The sequence below is a fragment of the Neodiprion virginianus genome, chromosome 5 (assembly GCF_021901495.1).
Source record: "Neodiprion virginianus isolate iyNeoVirg1 chromosome 5, iyNeoVirg1.1, whole genome shotgun sequence".
In the NCBI taxonomy this organism is placed as follows: domain Eukaryota; kingdom Metazoa; phylum Arthropoda; class Insecta; order Hymenoptera; family Diprionidae; genus Neodiprion; species Neodiprion virginianus.
In genome coordinates this window covers 5649777-5670682 of record NC_060881.1, presented here as the reverse complement: position 1 = coordinate 5670682, position 20906 = coordinate 5649777, and the positions used below count along the sequence as shown (strand labels likewise).

At 36.5% G+C, this 20906-nt stretch overlaps 1 protein-coding gene across 7 annotated transcripts in view; it reads right to left on the bottom strand.

Annotated features, from left to right (window-relative positions):
- The window catches only part of LOC124305311 (uncharacterized), a 166018-nt gene extending 146242 nt beyond the window's left edge, over positions 1 to 19776 (bottom strand). For 4 of the 7 annotated variants that reach the window (XM_046764567.1, XM_046764570.1, XM_046764569.1 and 1 more), the window contains exons 1-5: positions 19414 to 19733; positions 19106 to 19186; positions 18173 to 18555; positions 17956 to 18081; positions 17624 to 17739 (exon numbers count right to left, since the gene is read on the bottom strand). In XM_046764567.1, the coding sequence (XP_046620523.1) occupies positions 17624 to 17739; positions 17956 to 18081; positions 18173 to 18555; positions 19106 to 19121 (641 nt within the window). In that variant the 5' untranslated portion in view covers positions 19122 to 19186; positions 19414 to 19733. Of the gene's footprint in view, positions 1 to 17623; positions 17740 to 17955; positions 18082 to 18172; positions 18556 to 19105; positions 19187 to 19413 lie in introns of all 7 variants that reach the window. The other 3 variants (XM_046764566.1, XM_046764571.1, XM_046764564.1) reach the window with 3 other exon arrangements.
- Between the last annotated feature and the right edge of the window lie 1130 nt (positions 19777 to 20906).

Below are 20906 nucleotides of genomic sequence, written 5' to 3'. Positions count from 1 at the left end.
GATATAAACAACTCCTGGAAGAGAAGAGAAGCCTTGAGGGAAAAACTAAGCACATCCTCGTGAGGTACGGAAAATTGTACATACATATATATGTATATACATATATATATATATGTATATAATGCGTAATGATGAAAGGTATAACAATAACAAAGACGATGATGATAACTATAACGAATCTCAGCTGGAAGATACGCCACGGGAGGAATACGCGTGTGAGAAGAATCTGCGACGAGCCGGAAGAAATAGAAGGGTGGGTGGGAGGAAGGAAGGAAGGAAGGAAAGAAATAAAAAAAAAGGTCGAGTAAGAACGGAAACAAGGAAGAAAGAGAGCGGGAACGAAAATATAATGATAAATAAGAGGGAAGGAAAGTATCTGCTCGGGGTTCCGTTGGATATTCGATTACATTTGTAAATATATATATATATATATATAAGTATACCTATACGTGTTTATATAAAGGATGGAAGGCGTACAATATACGTATATGAGGGTGATCCTAAAGAAGGTAAATTTTGAATTGTGAATATCTCACCCCCCAAGTAGGCTCCAAATAATTCAAAAATAATTTCCTGATCTCAGATTTTTTCGGAAAGTTTTTTTCTTCTTCTAAGAAAAATTTTTCTACGTTCTTTCTTCTTTCTAAGATCGGAAAATTTTTTCAGGTTATTATCCCACCTTCAAGCAGTGCCCTAAAGAGGGTTGATTTTCCAATTTAAACCCTTTTTAAGGGAACGGTAAATCTGCCAAACGGAATTCGATGAAATTTGAAATTGTAAGGATTTCCTGGGTCGCTGATTACGAATCTGGATTCGAAATTATGAAATTGAAAATAACGGATCCAATATAGTAATACCAAGCGACTCTTGGGATGTTTGCCCGCCGTTTTTATTTTCGAAATTTCGAGTTCATCGTCAGATTCGTAATCGGCGATCTAGAAAACCCCCACGATATCAAATTTCATCGAAATCCGTTTGGCAGACTTCCGATTTCCTTGAAAAGGGTTGAATGGGGAAATCGACCCTCTGGCGGTGCACGGGTTAAAGGTAAAATAAAAATCTGAAGAAGATAGAGAATTTTTTTTGAATTACTCGGAGCCAATTTGAGGGGTGAGATAGTCGAATTTTAAAAATGACCTTTTTAAGGACCACCCTAATATATTTTTATACATACACATATATATATATATATATATATATATATATATATATTTTTGCAAACTTTTTCCGCCTTGTCCGCAGGAATTTTCGAAAACACCCTAAATAAGGACCACCCTAGCATTCACGTTGATCAATTTGCCGTCGTGTATAATATCAGGGACATGGGGGGCGTAAAGGTTGCGATAACGACTCGTGGAAAAATATACGCGTAGTTGTACCAATGAACAACAGATTTATGTGAAAAAAGAATTTTTTGCGTGCATGGGGACAACTCAAAAACATAATGACCGAAGTAGTCTGAAAATCCCATGTTATTCAAATGAAAAACCAAACGAGCTTAGAGGCACGTCTTCTAATTGGACTATAGCGCTCCGTTTTCGCACACATTTTTTTTTTTTTTTTACTTGTTTCGAACGTATCTAGGGGGCGCACTTGTCGAAATTCGTCAACACCCCAAATAATGACCACCCTAATATATATATATATATATATATATAAGTGACGCAGCTGACGTTTACAGTAACATTTTTCATCCGCGATCATTTCTTTTTCATTTTTTTTCCCCTCACCACAACCGATTATAAATTTAGAGTCTGAAGTCTCGTTTCTCGTGTATCTATAACTGCGGAAAAAAAAAAAAAAAATGTTACGTTTCTTCTTCATTGCGATCGAAGGCAACGCGAGTTATGTTTTTTTTTCTTTCCTTCTTTTTTTTTTCTTCTTCAAGGAAAGACTGACGATTGCCACTTATCGATCCTAATCGTGGTTTTTTTTTTTTTCCCCTACTCTTTCCGTCATTATCTGAGCATTTTTGTTTCTTTTTTTTTCTACCCGCGATTCAGATTGAGACTCTCGAAATCTTTCGTATGTAAGGAACTTTGACAATGGGCACAATGCGAGTGGTGCGGTTTTTTTATTTTTTTATTTTATTTCATTTTTTTCATCCCTCTCGTTCTCCTTCTCTTTATTCCAGGACTCCATTGTATCCGCTACGTTCGCTTTGCAGACGAGTTTGAGTATTAGCCCTCCCATAACGGGGACGAAATGATGCATAAGATAGACGATTCGTCGTCACTTTTTTTTTTCTTTTTCTTTTTACACCCTCATCCGTTATACACGTTTAGATATTCCTTTTTCCTTTCGCAAAATAACTTCGTCCATTCATCGGAATGAAAAATTAAAGATAAATGGAGTGAAAGAGACCGAAAGAAATTGACAAAAAAAAAAAAGAAAACATCCAGCAACTCGGGGTTGTTGATAGTGTGTAAAAATTTAAGTTAAATATTCAACAGCGAATGGTTAAATAATATTACATCGTTCAAGTTTTAAATTTTCATGATTATATTCGTGTTTACTTAAATATATATACATATACATGGGACAAAAATTTAGTTTGAAAAATCGACTAAATCCAAATTCTTCCTTCGTTTATACGTATGTAAAAAAAGTTTTCTGAAATTCTTTTAATTCATTTCTGCGACACAATTACGACGAGTAAAATTTCAATCGTCGTTCAACTATAACCGTTAAAATCCGCGTATTATAAATGCAATGATTTAAATTTTAATTACAATATTTGAATTACGAAAAGAAAAAGATAAGAAAAATAGGAAAAATTTCACGAGCCTTTATAAACTATACATTGCTTTGTAACAGTGTTAGCGAATTTTAACATTTTTTTTACATACAGGTATATATATATATATATGCACGAATATGCGTTATACGTATATCGCTGAGCAAAGTAGGTGTATTAAATTCCCATGTACACCGGTAGTCAAACATGACCTGATATACGCGAGCTCCTGCAGATATAATGAACCGGGGCATCAAGTTATGCAAACTCCCAACGCTGCGCTGCAGTGACGTTAAAGATATATTTGAATAATTAATATCGACTATTCAACGCAAAGGAGAGAGAAAAAAATAATCATGAATTTCTGAAACGGTAGTTTCCCATTTTCGTTTCCTTCATTATTATTTCCTCATTTCCATTTCTCTTTAAAACGTTGGGACGTCTATACGTCTCGTTTTATTTCTTACTATTCCACAAAGGTGAAGTTTTAACGATTCCGTCAAAATTTTTCCAAGCATAGATATATCTAGATTACAAAAAAAAAAAAAAAAAAAAATAACAATACACTCGGAAAATCGTCCTTAGATCCAAGCCTTAACTTTATTCGCATAATTGGGGTAAAAACACACTCGCACACGGTAGAACAAAAAACAAAAAAGGAGAAAATTGACGTTCAGATTTTTCGTGACCAAACGCAGTTTCCTTGATTTATGTACTGCCTAACTGCGGCACAAGCCTAGTAAAAGGAAAAGTCCAGGTGAACGATCCGAAGGTGCGCACACGTATATAGAAAATACACGTAGGCATACCTGTATCTTCGGTATCGAACCCGACAATTTTCAGCTTGCGTACACACTGTTAAATATACACGGCGCAGCCGAATGGTGGAATTTAAATGATCAAATCTCAATACAGGCGGACATGAAAAGGGGGAAAAAAAGCTCTAATGAAAGCACTCAATCACATTAGAGCTCCGAGGTATTAGCTTTTTAGCCAAGGTAAAAATGGAGAAAGCTCCGCTTGTATTATCGAGGCTATAATCTGATTGTGCTTGCACGTGGTATAATAATTGCTACTGTCAACCTAACACTGTTTCATATCTGTAATGCTACACGCGTACGTATAATTTATTCGCGTGCATGGTTTGCCTTATATATATACATATATATATATATGTGTGTGTATATGTATATACATATTGGGGCGTTGTAGAAAAAAATAATTTGCGATTTCCCACCATGGCAACCCCTAAAAAGTATTTTCTGGTTAAAAGAAAGGTTCTGTAAATAAAAAATGAGTGTTCTACGTTGTCTAAAAGACTGCGTTAAGTTGATTTTTCACTTCTACACATTTTTTTTTTTTTTAAACTTATGACCTGTCGCGAATAAAATTTGAGAATCGTATCTGCGGACGGAATCGTATTAGCAGAAAAAAAAATTTAAATCTCGGTGAAAGATGCTTTTATTTATTTTTGTACACTCTACACTACGCTTGAAAATAAAAAATAAAAAATCACAGACGACGAGGATCAAACGTAGGTCGGTTTACGGTGAAATGCCCCATATTCGACAGTTCGATATGCAATCTGCGTCGAACTGCAGCAGATTCGACTGCGTCTAGTCGGAATATGAGACGCCCGTATGCATATAGGCGCGACTGATGCAGCCTCGATTATACTTTGCGTCAGAATTGTTCAAGCGTGAATGTAGAAAAAAAAATAAAATATAATAAAAAATCATAACCACAACGTCGATAATGAATAGGGGTAAAAATAAACAAAAAAAAAAAAAAAGACTGATGAAAGAAAATTAACAAAAAATTTGAAACGTACACACGAATATATAAGGACGGGGATCCGGTTTTGCGGGGTTCGCTGGGGCGGATCGATCGATTAACCCGTTCGCTCACTGCTTTAGCTAACCTGTATGGGTGAAAATCCAATATTATATTAATTACGGAGAAGCACGCATGCGGCGAGCGACGGGCGGGATAATCGTCGGTTCACGTGTTCGACACTTGGCCGATTTTATTCGCATAGGAAAACCGTGAGTGAGCCGAACCGTGAAACTGCAGCGTCGATAGGGAGGGATGATATTCGCGGGGTTAGCAAGTTCGTAAATCTTAATACAGCGACGATGCATTTTCACAAAAACCCGTTTTGAACTATAACGATGAAAAATATACTCAGATTCTGGTGAATCGATCCCTAATTCAAAGTCAATGTGAAATACTACAAACAGGGATTTTTGTTGTAATGTTTCGTTGTCGATTGATAAACTCTTAGGGAATCGATGAAGAAGAACGAGGTGCTTATTACACTTTTTTACGTATTAAATGATTGAGAAGAAAATCTTGCGATATAAGACGCGTGAAATTGAAACACGAGTCGAAGTGTATATAAAATATGATTGAGAAAAAAAAAATAAATAAATAATAAAAAATTGAAACTGGAGTGAATATTAATTGCCCGCTTACCTTTTACTAAGTAAGCTGACACAGCTGATCTTTTTTCGATTATTATACAGCCGATACAAGTTGATAGGTATATTGAATATTCACAAATTATTGATTGTCGTATATTAAAAATCTTATTAGATATGTGATTGGTCCGATGTATAGTGTTATATAATAATTAATCGCAATAATCAAATTTACGCGATTTTATGGCGATGTAGGTACTTAAAATATTGATAGCGTGAGAATTTATCGATTGTTTGTTTCTGACGAACAGAATTTACGATAATACTTAAAATGATTGGGCTCCGAGTTTTATTCGTCTACGCTTCAATCGTTACACGTCGATAATCGAGTTAGATGATAAATTTCAAAAAACGATTTATCATTTCGTTTGTATCAGCCAATTTCATACGACGCGTTATAATTTATTTATTTATTTATTTATTTTTTTAATTCTATTACAGTAATTTTAATATAATATCAATATTTCGCATTCGTATTATCCGTATATATTTACAAACTTCGCGCCACCGTGTAAAACATTCTCAAAGGTTATAAATAATCGCCTAAGGAGATTTTCCTCCTCGAGGAAAAACAGCGTATAATAATGAGTCCCTTCATTCGTCGTTCGCCGAGATAAACGCACAGACGGCACAGCTTCTGCAGCTGCAGCAGCACTCTATCGTTATTTTCTACAAATGTTACAAACTTCGGCGCACATGCCATAGTACAATATTCGCGCCCGATCAGGTATAATAATAAAATGTTACATCGTTATAGAACCGTTTTTTTTCCCTTATTACGTGACGCAGAAATTAATTAATCATTCGATTGGTCCGGGCAACGATAAATTTTTATTTCGCATATACGTGTATATTTTTCAATATTTTATTTACTACATCACCGTTTTTATTCATAATGAAATAATTATATTTTCACATTTATTGTATTTCACTTCTTTCACCTGCTTCACTCACCCGAATTGTTATATTCTCGATTATACTTAAATACGATAAACAATTCCCATGATTTTTACACCACCCCATCGATATATCTCGGCTGAATTTTCAGCGGTTCTCAAACTTGGCTCTTTTTTTTTTTTTTAGATTGTCACGTGCTTATTCGCAAACAGCTAACTGAGAGCTTATTAATTATACGGTACAGCTGATGCCTGGATTAAGTTGACGAGAAATTGGATTTTATGACCGTCGAGAGCAATCTTTTCGATCAAAATTTACTTGATGAACCTGACGGAATAAAGGATGACTTGTTTTTCAACCTCGTTCAAAGAACAAGGTTCGCCGTTGGTAACGTTAACGTATCGAAATATTTAGAAGAAAAAAGCGCAACAATTTCACAAATATTCAGAAAGAAGACTTCAAAGGAGTTGAGTTTCCAAAGTGTGAATACCTTTTGCTTTGAAGCTTACGGGTTCATTGAATTTCAGACAAAACTCATGTTTCGAAATAACGATTTCTCCAAAAAAAAAGCAGCATCCATGCATTGACGTTATTATACGAACTTTAATTTCATTCTAGTCAAAAGTCAATCTACCAAAAATAAATTTTTTTTGTTCAAAGACCCACGTACATTATAAATGTTCGTAACGTTTGGTGATAAAATTGTTGAAAAACTCAAGAAACGAATCAGTAATTAATCGCGATATAACGACAAGACCGAAAGAAATTGATCACAGTAAAAATTGTAAGATTTAAACAGTGATTACATATCCGTTGAAATAAAAATAAGTCAAGCAGCGATTACGATTGAAGTTAAATCGAGTAAAATGATAAAACTGCGTGAATCATTTGGGATATTCATCACGTTAAACGGATTCGTTGATTGAGTAAAACATTAATTAGAATACCGCGCGTCTCGTCAAACATTTCGTTAAATAACCCGAGTTATCGATGAATCGGAACATCGCCGAGCGAATTTAATACGCGAAGGTGGGATCGAGGGACGAAGAGACGTCGACGGGTTTGAATTCCGCTCAAGTAACCTGCGAAAGCTCGTCAGCGATTCGCGATGCAAAAACCGGATCTCGATCCCGGCTCAGCCGCGGTCCGACGACGACTGTAAGGGGTGTTGGAAATCCGTTTCTCGTTTCGGCGTTAAACTGGGCATGCGTAGCGTCGCGACGCCGCAAACGTCGTCGTCGTCGACCGGCAGGTATATTCGCGCACACGTTCACCTGTCCAAGTCAGGTTTTCCACCCGGTCCCCACCCGGCAAAATTGTGATCGTCGTGTCCGGTTGAACCCTAATCTCATTTTTTAGACATCGTATATCGCGTTGCTAATGCCAGAGGGAGGTATAATATTTTTTTTTCTTTCCCTTAGTCATTCGTTTGCTAGACTTATTTTCAGGCTAAATTTTGAAAAAAAGAAAACGCATACGCCCTTTCGGCTTCGAATTTTATTTATTTTATTTTAACATTTGGCTTGAAAATAACTCTGCGGAACGATTCGCTGAGAGAAATATCATAGATAAAGAGTATCCCAGAGTTTTTTACAAGTTTTTTGAATCGACATCTCCGTCTCTGCGCAATGATTTAAGGGTTGAATACGTAAGGGTTAAAATACGTTCAGAAGTGACGCCGGCATGCGATTTGCGGTTTTTCTGTAATCGTTCACCTCGTTAGTTAAACTTTTTGCGTCTTTCACGCAGTTTCGTCGTGTTGCTTTTATTCACTTTAACCCCATTATCCCTTTTTCGCGTATTTCGATAACTGCTTCGGTACTTTTTTCTTCATCTTACAATTAGAAAGAGAGAGAATAATTATCGATTTCTTTACGGATTGTTCATAAAATTTTTTGTAAGATACGTGCTCATGTTTATAAAGAAATATTCAGGGGTGAGGATACAAATATAAAAAGATCGAAAAACAGAAGCAGGCTCAGGTTACAGTAGCGAATTTTTGCGGTCAAGAATATCTGCTTCATAAAATTTATAAATGTGTGAAAAGAGGCAATATGCAAATAAAAACAAAATGAAAAAACGTAAGAATTTCTTAGAATTGTTGGTTTGGTTTTCTATACGTTATCATTTTGCATTTAAACATTTTTATACGTCACACTGCGACCACCTGTACTTTTAAGAGTTTTATGAAACGCGTTTTCTCATATTTGAAAATTCGATATTGTGACTTTTCTACTATTTCTTCTCTCGCAATTTTCATCACCACCACCTCGAAGATATTATTTCAGTTTATACTTTCGTCCACAGTATTTTGCATATAAATATTGTACAAATATATAATATGTAAAATAAATTTTCAATGCAATCTGTAATTCTGTAAAACCTTTTATACCGAAATAAAAATCTAAAGGATTCATTGAATTGATTATATACAAATACAGGGATCAAATATCGTGAAAGAAATGTTATTTATTTAATTTAGATTAACGATCTTTAAATCAAGAAAAAAGTGACTCGACTATGAATTCGAGTTCTTAAATGATATCGAATTCACCGTACGTATCAACTTGACACTCGTATCGCCGTATCTGGTAAATTGAACTCGAACTTATTTTTGCAGATAATTTATAAAGCGGCAGAAGGCAATTTTCAACGATATCTAATTTTGTTCGTCATCGCCAGGTTTCTTCGTTCAACCCTCTTTCGGTTCTGAATGTCCGGCGTTACGCAAGATTTCCCAGGTTATACTACGTACATATATATATATATATATATATATATATATATATGTATATATAGCGAATCTTGGCAGCTGGATAATTGCCAACAGCTGTAGAGTTCCAACTTGATTGGCGATAAAACCGCGACCTTTCCCCTTTCTTCGTCCACACGTCGTTAACAAACTTTCCTTTTTTCTTCCTCAACTGCGTTTTATTTCGCCGTTAATACACCCCTCAATCAATCGCGTCAAGGGTTTACACCACTTGACCACTGAGCACTTTATTCCTCCATGTATACACAACATCCACGCATGCATATATATATATATATATATATATATATATATGTATGTATAAAAACATACACACACATATCGGATTTTATCCGAATCCCGACTCAAGTGGGGTAATCATTGCTGTTTTATCCCATTAACGGTGTATAAACGGGAAATTGGAACGCGATGATTGTTCCGTTGTAAATTACAGTTGCGATAAAATCTTTCGGATTGGGGCGGGGTTCAAGTTCCGAATTTGAAAAGGAAATCAAACTTTGAAGAATCAACAAAGTCTCGAATTGCCGGAGGCCCGAGGACTCAAAGTTCCGAAAATTCAAGTTCCGATAAAGCAAAGTTCAAAAAAATAAAGTTTCGATGGAGTAAAATTTCTAAAATTAAAATATGCTCGCACAGCGTAGTTTACTTAACGAGTGGGTGTAAAGAAAGTCCGAATGGCCAGGATTCGAAAGGTAAAAATACGAAAAATCCACATCAAAGAAAGATCAAAGTGGTGAAATTTCTCCAAGCCAGAAATTCACGAAACTGAAAATCTTCGATTCTTCGGAACTTTGATGTTTCAGGGTTTCAAATTTCCTCATTTTCGCATTTTCGAAACTTTGATTTTTCGTCAAGGTTTGATTTCTTGACTTTAAGTTTCACCGCCAAAAAACACCTAATTCGGGGCTTTCGGAATTTCTCAAATTCGGAACATCAACCCCGCCCCTTCAAACTCTACGTAGAATTTGCTAATTTTCACCTAAAATTCGGTCTCGTTACAGAGGCAGAAATCTTCGAGATCGAGGGGTTTGGTGTAATTAGGGTTTGACAGACGCGTCAGTTGACGGCACGCTTTGAATCCCTTGAGGATATTCCAGAACATCTGACTAATCCGAAACGCGTATAACGGCTGAACCATCCCAGATATATTGTCTGTTAAGCCTCGGCGGGATCACTGGGACCTAATATCAAGAGTTATATTAAGCTGAAAGATTTGAGGAGGTCGCTTTCCGAGGGACGAATTACAGTCAACGTCCTTAGAATTTGTGCGAGGAAAAAAATTTCGCGCGAGCCGCTTGGCATATTCAAAAGAAAAAAAAAAAAAAACCATTTAAAACGACAGCTCGTAACGACAACTTTAATATAATTTCTCGTCAAGAAAAACCTTATTATACATTTTAATTTTCTGCGTTATTATTGACATGTATTGTGCATAAAATATACGAGATTCGAGCAGCTGGCAAAATGAATTAACGGTTATTATTATAAACTAAGAAAAGTCTTGGACAATATTAAAATAGTATAACTAAATATACACTTACGCGGAGTTTCAATTAAACTTGCTGTCGCAAAGGTGAGGCGCAAATTCGCAGAAGAGAGAGAGAGAGAGAGAGAAACTTTATTCACGCGTAACGATTTTTCACGTGTCTATATATTGTATATCTTATCCAGGGACAAAGCAGCTGTGTTACACTTTCGATGTGTATTGTACAGAAGTATTTACGCTGATATTTCAGATGGTCGAAGTTTTTTCGCTTCGTATATTAATATACCGGATGGGATAAAAGATTAAGCAGCAAATTTTTCTTCTACCTCCGTTTTCCGAATATTTATTAACCGCATTTATCACGATTTTCGGAATCTCTTTGGTCGACGAAAATTTATTAAACAGTTTAATTTGACGAAAATTATGCCCTGAACTTGGAATAATGTGCGTAATAAAACAAATCACGAAATATTAATCACTTGGAAAGAAAAAGGAGATGAAAAATTCCGTTTCCTTGTCTTTGTTTCGTATTCTTCTTGGCAAAATAGCTGATATAAATCATCGAGGAATTATAATTGAAAAAAAAAATAAAGGGGAAAAGAATGAAAAAATGAGAGCTTTTACAGCGGATATTTAAATGTTCCAAGTACGAAAAGCATTGAATAAGAAATTAAAGGAATCTCGGATGAACGTCTTTTGCAATTCTTACTTTTCCTCGATAATGGAATCTCTTCAAACTCTGGTAAATAACAAGCCTTTTGATTTTTTGATAAAGGTATAAAAAATTGACAAGATACAAAAAGTATCAAATCCGTCTGCAGTAGCGTACCGAAAACCTTAAATCCAGTGAAAACTAGAAAACTGTAAATACTTTTCTGTTTCCGTCGATTTTCTCAACTTTTCTCAATCAATCCTCCACAAGCACCGCAATCATAAGCTCTGTAACTTCCCAAAATTTGAAGAAATTTCCTATTTTCTCAGAATAAGAAAGAAACGTAAAATCATGGTGGGCACAAATGTTTTGGAAAAAAATTCCACGAAATTTCCAGTTCTTCCAGAACCTAAAACCTAATTTCCCTGACATTTTCCCAGTTCTAGTATCTTACTAAAACTTAAATCGTTCAGCTTATTAACTCTGTATTCGTTTCAAATTCGATTCGAATTGAAGAAAGATATAATTAACGAGTTACAAAAATGGCAGATTAAGCCAATTTGTTTTAGTGAACTTAAAGAGTGAACTTGATACTTCAAAAAATCATTTCCAATTCCCATGATGGAAAACTCATATTTTCACTTTTTTCCGTCACCAAGTTAAAAATCCCCCGAAAATTCGAGATTTTTCACGACCTCTTTTAAACACGCTGACATTTCCAGCTTTTCCATGTTTTCTATGTGTGTGGCCGGCCTGAAAAATACGATTTTCCGCATTTGACGGATGATAAAAAAAAAAAAAAAAAAAAACATTCGTCGTCGCGTGTACAAGAAAATAAAAACAATAAATTTGGCTACGCGTCGTTTTTACGATCTCAGAAGGTGGGCGTGTTACACATACCAGCCTCCTGCGGGATGAGGGACCAAAATCGCCCTCACCGTAGTACGTACGTCGAAATACAAGAGGAATCCTGGGGGTAGAGAAACATCGAGCGGGATACGAAGTTCGAGTATGAAAAGATAAATTACGGTTTACAGCACCTAAATTCCTCCCTTCTCTTTATTACTGCCGGGAATAAAATGAAGAGAGACGAATGGTATAAAAATAAAAATGAAAATAAATAAATAACAAGAAAAAAAAAAAAATACAAAAAAAGAAAAAAAAAGAAAAAGCAGAGGACGGACGAGGGGAGCGTAAATAAATTTAGGATTTTTGTCAAGACTTTACGGTCAACGACAGCTGTGCCCCTGAAGTCACGTATGCAGAGGTTTGAACGTGCGAACTCAAAGAAAGCGTGTCACGCTTTGGATAAAAAGAATGATAACATTTGTTATAACGAATTTCAAACGATTACAGCATTTTTATTTCTTCTCTGAAAAAAGAAATGAAAGAAAATCGTAATTCAAAATATATATATTGGGTTGAAATTGTACATATTGTTTTCCACGTGAATCAGAGAAGGAAAAGCGTTCGAAAAATCTACGGTAATGTTACTTGTGCCAATGATAGTTGCAACGTTGATAAAAAAAAAAATAACCCTACGATTTGATGGATACAAAAATTGAAGGGATTTGAATAACACATTGCAAGCGAAGGTGTCAACAATTGGAGAAAAGATTTTTTATAACTGGAAAATTTAAAATGATAAAAACCGCGATCTTGTTCATCCGACTTTAACGGTTTTTGATCATTTTTCTCTATGACCTGTAAAGCTTCTCAAAAAGTTTCGTAAAAATGTTCAAGATATTTAACATGAAAATTCAATTTTTTACTCTCTGACTAACCGTCCGTTGTACCGTCTTAAACAAATCTATTTTCATCCATTCCGGAAGTAACTGTTCGTAACAAAATTCACAGGCCAATCTCTGCAAATATCAACGGCGAAGAAAACAATCCCGGTAACATTAGAATCTACTCAAAGATAGAGAAGCTAACGTTTAGCCAATTGATTGAACCAATCAGGAAACTCGCTGCACCGAAGGTTGAAATCGAAGCTTATACTTGCCCGAGATGCATATCGCTTACTCGACGTATACGTATAATCATCAATATTCCCCAGATACGCGAGCTCCGAGACAAGATTTACTCGTTATATATAATATTAAACATTCCCCCGCAGCGTTTCAGGATCTGATTCATGGAATAAATCTCTCGGGAAGTAAAATTTTTAAGTTAATTCAAGATTGATTTGAGGTTTCAACGTCTGTTTGTGCCATCGTTTCGGCACTTGTCCTTTTATCCATGTTAATCGCTCGAGAATTAAAATTGAAGGACGATGGTTCACCGAATTTTCTAATGTCATAAAAATTTTTTTATTTATCGTACGGTATTTTTATTTACTTCATTCATTTCCTTCTTTTTCGGAATAATAATTGCCGAAACGCTGCTAAATACGAGCAGTCAATGCAAGAATCGCGTCGTAAATGAAAAGCTGCATACATTTGTACAGAAATCTATAACAACGTTGCGGAACCGAAACCTTTATCAGGTTAAAATCGATCGTCCTCATTAAGTCCGTGTACGTTCCACGGAACGCCAAGTTGCGAATTTGTGTGCGTGTGTGAACAAGCTTCGAATAACACATCCTACGCACCGATGATAGTAACATTTCTAGCTGTATGCGTACGCGGAACTATAGTAAATGTTTGTGAACCAATCAATTACACAACTCACGGTCCCTCAGTCGCACTCGCTTCTTCAATTAAGTTAGATTGATTGGTGCAGGATAACGAGCGTCGACAAATGTGTACGTTTGTGTCTACCAACAACGACGAAGCGACGTATCTAATGGGAGATTTTCTAATGCCATTTCGTCCGTAACGCGCATCGACAACTCACATTTCGAATAACAATATTCGATTCAAAACCGTATGCGGAATGAAGTTTCAACGATCAAAGTCAATCGAATAACGACTCGTTAGGAATGTTGCGGTTGGCTGAAGATCGACACATTCGATTAATAATTATATTGCACGTTGCGTGTTTGTCAAATTATCGTATTCGTGATCTTTTAAAGAATAATTACAAACAAAAGCATCGATGCTTCCTTTAAAATCGCTTCAAATTTGTTAAAAATCTACTTTATTTCTTAGACTTTACTTTACGATCAATCATTTTATTCGGAAAACTATTTTCTACCAACTCGTTGAAACAGATTTCCGTTGTTTTCAGTAGACGACTCAATAATGCTAGTTATTGGTTGTAAGATAAAATATTTAGCGATGCCAGCATGCCGTTTAAAAAGAAAACGAAAAAAAAAAAAAACAAGCACGTAAAAAATAGTCTTCTTAATAAAATGAGAAATCGAAGAGTGAAATCGAATGAATCCAATAAATTTCCAACAACACCTTAACGATTTGAAACTAATCCTTGCCATCCCAAACTTTTGTTTATAATTCAAGTATTTCCAGTTTTTATACATACTAAATGACGAGATATCTTTGCAGCTAACGAATATAATAATTTCATAGATACTCGATTTGCGAATGTCTCGTAAGAAAATTGACAAAAATTGCACAGCTTTTGGTTTATCAATTTAAATTTGCACAGATGCAAGAATCGATTACAACACACGTACCTTGCAATACGTAATATCGAATTCATGTTCAGGATCAAGTTTGAGGCGGTGGAACGAATCGCCTCAATCCGACCGGTCGTAACTGCACATACTGCGGGAGTGCGAAAAAGGATGAATGCAGCAAAAAAAAAAAAAAAAAAAAAGAAAAAAAAGGACTTGCGGTGGACCAAAGCCTCAAGGATATCCAGGTGGACAGGCAGCAGAGCCCGCTCTTGTCCATTTCGTATTATATTGTACAGAAGCGAGACTTGTGTATCCGCACAACGTATATTTCGTATATTTGAGGAGGTTAAATTGCGTAATAGAGTAAAAAATTAATACTTGTTCGATTATTTCATTACAAGACGGTCGTACGTCAATTGATTATCAAATTATTACTCGTTCATAAGTTACAGGATTTTCTTTGGTATGGTGGTAAGAAAAAAAAAAAGACAAGTTAAAATTATGAACAAGAGATTTGACATCGATTTTGTTGATTCTGAAACGCTTTGAAGCGGTGAAATAATTGAGCAGATAATTTATTTTCTCATCGTACTAGTAACGTTGAATATATTATTTATCAACGTTAAATATTTCATATTGATGTTGATCGACAAATAACAATGCTGAATTTATCGTTCAGCAAAACGTAAAAAAATTTCATTTAGTGTGTTTTTCAAACGAACAGTTTTCGTATACGAAACGATTAATCGTTGAGTATAATTCAACAATTTTAACAAATTTTCTCATAGTTTTTTAATACAGTTTGATATGAAAAATGGATATCAAAGCTCTTGTTCGTTATTTCGATATCTTTTTTTCTCACATTTCAGGGGCAAAAATTCTTCTCGATCACGCGAACAGGAAACCCGTAAACGTTCATGGCGAGAACAAGCTGGAATTGAATTGCGGGTTCCAACCGACCTTCGTTTACCGGTTTGCGGATTACAGTCAAGGTCAGGAGATGATTTCAGGGTAGAAGAGAAAAAAGAGAATAGGGGGAAGAAAAACTCGATAAATCCTTTGTTACAGCGGGGATGAAAATCTCCTCCTTTTGTTTCACTTCTTTTTCCCCGTTCGCCTGGCATTAAACAGTTTAATTTCACGTTATGTATTTTTTAATGTGGGTTTTATTTTTTTGTCCCCCAACGCTGAGAAAATATGCGTTGAATTTATTAATTTTTTTTCTTTGTTTTTTCATACAAATTCAAACTCAAACATTTTTGTCTCTCTGGTAAGATTTCCGAGCATTTATAATTGTGTATTTGAATCTCGCAATTTTCACGATAAATTTCAAACATTTGGTCCGTTTATTTTCGATTCCTGTTTTCGCCAAACTTGTTACTATATATATATACGCGAGTCACGAGTGATGCTTATACGAACAATCTAATTCTACTTATAAAACATTCGGAAAATATTGCCGAGATTTTTGGCACTCTGTTAAAGACGTTAGAATTCCTGGCGAAATTAACAACGCAGGTCGAAGAGAAACTAGGATTGAGTTAAGAGGCCTGAACCAACTCGGTGTACGAAATTCAAGGGATATCCTCTCGGTGCTTGAGCCAAGAGCTTTGCCGAGCTTTAGACGTAAACACGTACGGAATTGAATTGACGGATTTTCGTGTTATTTCGAGTATAGTATACGTAGCTGAGCACAAGATGCCGAGGGTAGAAAATCGGGGGCGATACATCTTCGTATAAACATACGTGTATCCACGCATAGGTATGTGAAAGCATGGGATGATCCGCAAAATCGATCGCGCCTCTCAATATCCACGATAACGTAGGTTTACACAAAATTTTACATATCATGTGTTGAAAGTGTAAACAGTGTTACGATTCTTCTCGGAGAAGGAAGAAAGCCTGTTTTCTTATCTCCGATTATAGAAAGTCGAAGGATTGTTCCGTTGTTTGTCTTTTTTGTTTTCACCCTGATCGTATATTACGGACATGTGTAATTCTTCCGATCAATTTTACCAATCATCGTCTACGAAAAAATCGTTGGGACGTTTTCGGCTACTTCCAACGTAGCATGCAACATTGAATTCCACTAATAACGCGGAAATAACTAACGGCAAAGGCTGCTAAGAAAATTCCGAATCATTTAACTCGGGATAGAATCGCTCGATGAAACGTATTAATTATACCGGAAAAGAAAGGAATGGAATAAAAAAAGTTGGGTAACGTTGCGATTCTTGATTCGATCAGCAATGGCTAAGGAAAAACTTTGAAAACGGAGTAAGTATAACCCAAATTTCTGCAAAAAGCAGCAGAAAGTTTTAGCTTTGATCAAAAGTTTCTCGAACTCGTATTGAAAGAATATATATTAGGAAAAAAAAAAAGGAAAGGAACAGGGCAAATAGCCTTTTAATACGTGCAATTACACTATTTGAGGGTGGCTTTAATGGGTTTGACTGAAAAGCTGTTGAAATTACGGGGTATATTAGTGTAGTAATAGGCACTCAATAACGTCGGACAATAGATTCCTTTGGAATTGATCGCGGTTTAATAACCGTTCTCTTCTAAAATGTATAAATCAGAGGACTTGTGGCGAGGGGTTTGAAATTTCTCCGATCCTCGCCCCTCTCTTTAATCGGAGTGCCACGATTCTTTGGGGTGGAACATTGACTTATTCATCGGGTTTTGAGCAGTCTCTGAGCCGTCCCTCTTATCCCCGCAGTAAACGATATAGAAAAATTTTATTTTCATTTCACAAGCAATTACGAGACAGTCAAATTTGCGTACCACTCAAGTTTTGTTGCAGATTGTTTTAAATATAATCCATATTCATCTGGTGAAAAAAAATTCACACACATACACACATATAGAATAAAATCACCTGGAATAAAGAAGACAAAATATTCGGTGTCCTCAGATCTAGTTTAAATCCGGTACAAACAGGATTCTTGGCACACGAAGGAAAATTTCAAGCACGGATACAATCAGTTGATAGCGTCAAAATTCATTGCCTTGACCGACTCGTTTTAGTAACAAAATTCATTGTGGAATGCGATAAAGTAGTAATTTTTGAAAACTCACCAGCCTGCGATGCCGTTTGGTTGAATCTCTTGGAGGAAAATTCCCAGCTCGCCTTTGTCCTTGCTGCGAAGTCCTACAACGCTAAATCCCAGACTTGTACCCTCGGGTTTGTACAGCTGAAGTGTGCGGAAGAGATTGAAATAATAAATTAGCAAACTCAATAACTCTACGGACTACAACAAATTTTTTCGAAGAATTATAAACAGTGTTAAACTTCTCTACTATCTATTCTTTTTCTTCAATATCTTGGCAGTTTGAAAGAACCCAAACTCTATAAAAGATTCTTTATCAACCAAATTCAATAACAACGACGATTCGATCAGGTACTCTACCTGCACTGTGTATATCTGACGTCCCTTAGATGCGGCCTCGATAACCTTTTGAAATTCCTTGGCGTAAGTCGGAGTTGTTATCGGAGGCATGCTGAGATCCTCCGAAGCCAAGCTAGGACTGGTCACCTGGAACATCGGAAGAGACGAAACGTAAACGAGGCTTAGAGCGAGGAACGTCCGAGCCGTTGAGAAGACATTCATCGGTTTCGTTGCTTACCTGCGCACTGGTATCCTCGCTACTGCTATGAACGAGCCGAGCGACGGGAACTCTCTGATCGTCCAGTTCGCTGCCGTCCTGATAAATGTCTTGGTACATGTTGGGGCCCAGCGGCTGTGCCGGTGTGCTGGGCAGCGAGAGCTCCAGCTGTCCTCCAAGATTGATGTCAAAGTCACCAGGCAGTATGGAGGGGTGGTGGCCGAGCTGGGCGTTCAAGTCGGTCAGCGAATCCTGGATGGTAACTATGCTCCGAAATACTGGATCCTCCAGCAGCGATATCAATGCCTCCAAATCGTCGCTTGTGTGCAGTTGAAGCTTTGGATCGTCGCATGATTTCACTCGCTCTTGAACTTGCTCCAGTAACAGGAGCGCCGCCGATATATCTTGACGAATGAAAAATATTTTCCTGCTATTAAATTATGAATCGTAGCTGTAACGAGATTTTTGACGAACTGTTGGACAAGGAAAAAGTCAGGCTTGATATTTATAGAAGATATTGATGAACGGAACATCAAAATTTATAGATTACCTATCGATTATTTAACACAATCAACAAAGGATAATTTATGAAATATATGTGTGTAAATATAATCAACCAGTAATGAATAAAATGCAACTCAATAAATGCTAATGGACAGTTTATTACGTAGCATTCGGAATATAGACTGCAAATTTTAAACATCCACATCAGCTTTTATAAAACGACACTTAACTCAAAGTCGAGGTCGTCGTGAAGCAATCAGATTCTTTTACAGAATTCTGATGCGAATCATTTGTTGAAATGCTCAAGATTGAATACGAGTAGCGTAAGGATATTTCCGTCTGTGAAATCATGAGCTTACGACCGGAACATCAAGAAACGGTTGTAAAAATTAGAAGATATTAAATCTCAGAAGTGAGTTTTATTTGGCTGCAAAACTTGACTACACTCACCTGTATTCAATGGCATCTCTTAGTCGTTCTTCAGCTACGCTGAGACTGTGTAAACCTGAGGAGCTCTCTGTAGTTTGGTATCTGAAACGAGAGAGTGAAAAAATAAGTGAAGAGTTAAAGATGTAAGAAGGACTGTGCAGCAACTCGAGAGAGAAATTTGAGTCGATTTTTGCAACGTTATTTCGAAATGAACAGTCTCGTTTGTATAACACGTCTCAGACCTAACCTCAAAACGGAGAAACAGCCCTCGCAGCTCGATCGATTTTCTAAAAATCAGCTCTCTGGCGGCTGAAATTGTTTACGCATACCTTTTGAGGAGTTGCGAAATTGTCGACTCGGCTCTCGGTGAATTTTCGCAACGGCGGAAGGCCCAGGAAATCGATAATCACTCGAATGGAAGGAATTTTAGCGCTGTGTTAGCAGAGGTGTTTGACTGTTGTTACGAGTATCAAGTATTTAAGCCCGGAGAAAAATTCACTCGACGGTCAGACGCGGTGATGAAGAAGCTTCAACGCTGGGCGAGACGCGACGAGAGGAACAAATCGTGACCATGTAACGAGGAAAATGTTTCACCTTGCTTACTGATCAGCGACGAAGTTGTTGTTTTGATCGACGGCACAATTCTGACACTTCGTAGTTACTCGCCTCTTTCGCAGCTGCTGCCTCTGCTGATTGCTCGAATGTAAACTCTCAGCCAATCGGCGCAAACGGCTCGTCACGTGATACAAGGGATACAACATGGTCGATCACGTGACTCCATCACCGCCAAATTGAAATCTGATTTCCAGGCTAAAATTTGCTTCACGCTGTTTTTCACTCACCGTTAGGGGGGTGGGGGTGCAGCTAAGATAATCTAAAACCATACCTATTTTGAGGAGTTTTTTTTTTTTCAAGAAAATGAAATCACTTAGGGCAATATGGGTTTAAGGGCTTTATTATTTATAATTTCAGAAACATTTTAGAAGTTCTTCAATCAAATTTAGAAAAAGATGGTGGCATAGCGCATTTAAGTCCTTAACTCAAATTGCTCTAAGTGTTTTCAATTTCTGTGAAAAAAAAAAAAAAACTCCGAAATATAGGTACGATTTTAGATCATCCTACCTGTACTTCGCTCTTAAACTTTCAGTGAAATAAACAATGTCAATTTGCAACATTCTCGCAAATTTTTGTTGCGCAGGATTCAAATCTGGCTACAATATGTTCACAATTTATTTAATTTTCCGGAAAATTGAGATTCAGATCCTAAAAACTTGTTTCTGCAGACTTCAATATATAAGCAAGGAAAGGTCTTTAATGATCGGACAGTTTTTTGGTCAACTATGAAGACAATGATTTAGATTTTTGAATTAAGTACCCGCACATACCCGAGCTTCATTTCCCACAAAACGAATAACGAGGATTCAACTTTCAATCTGTTTTGCGGTCTGGTAATTGTAGCTCTGCTGGAATTTAGCGTAATTCATTACCATTTGAATGAAATCAGGTTTACGCATCATCAAATCGTACCGTGCGTATGGCGTATACGTCAACCTGATGCAACGGATTTTTATACTCTCTCACGTGAAATGGCCCTTCCCATCCGAACGCATCTATTTTCAACGGTAATTAATAACCCATACAAAATGAGACCCATCGTTTAAGCGAGAAAAACGGTTTCGAACAAAAAGGAACATAATTTGTCTGTATGACGAAATTATTCGTCGTAATGCTTTTTATGCCATCGATGAGAATTTTGTGAAAGTGCATCAGGTAATTTGACGATGCGAATTTTCCCATGCGATTTTAAAACTGACGAAATCAG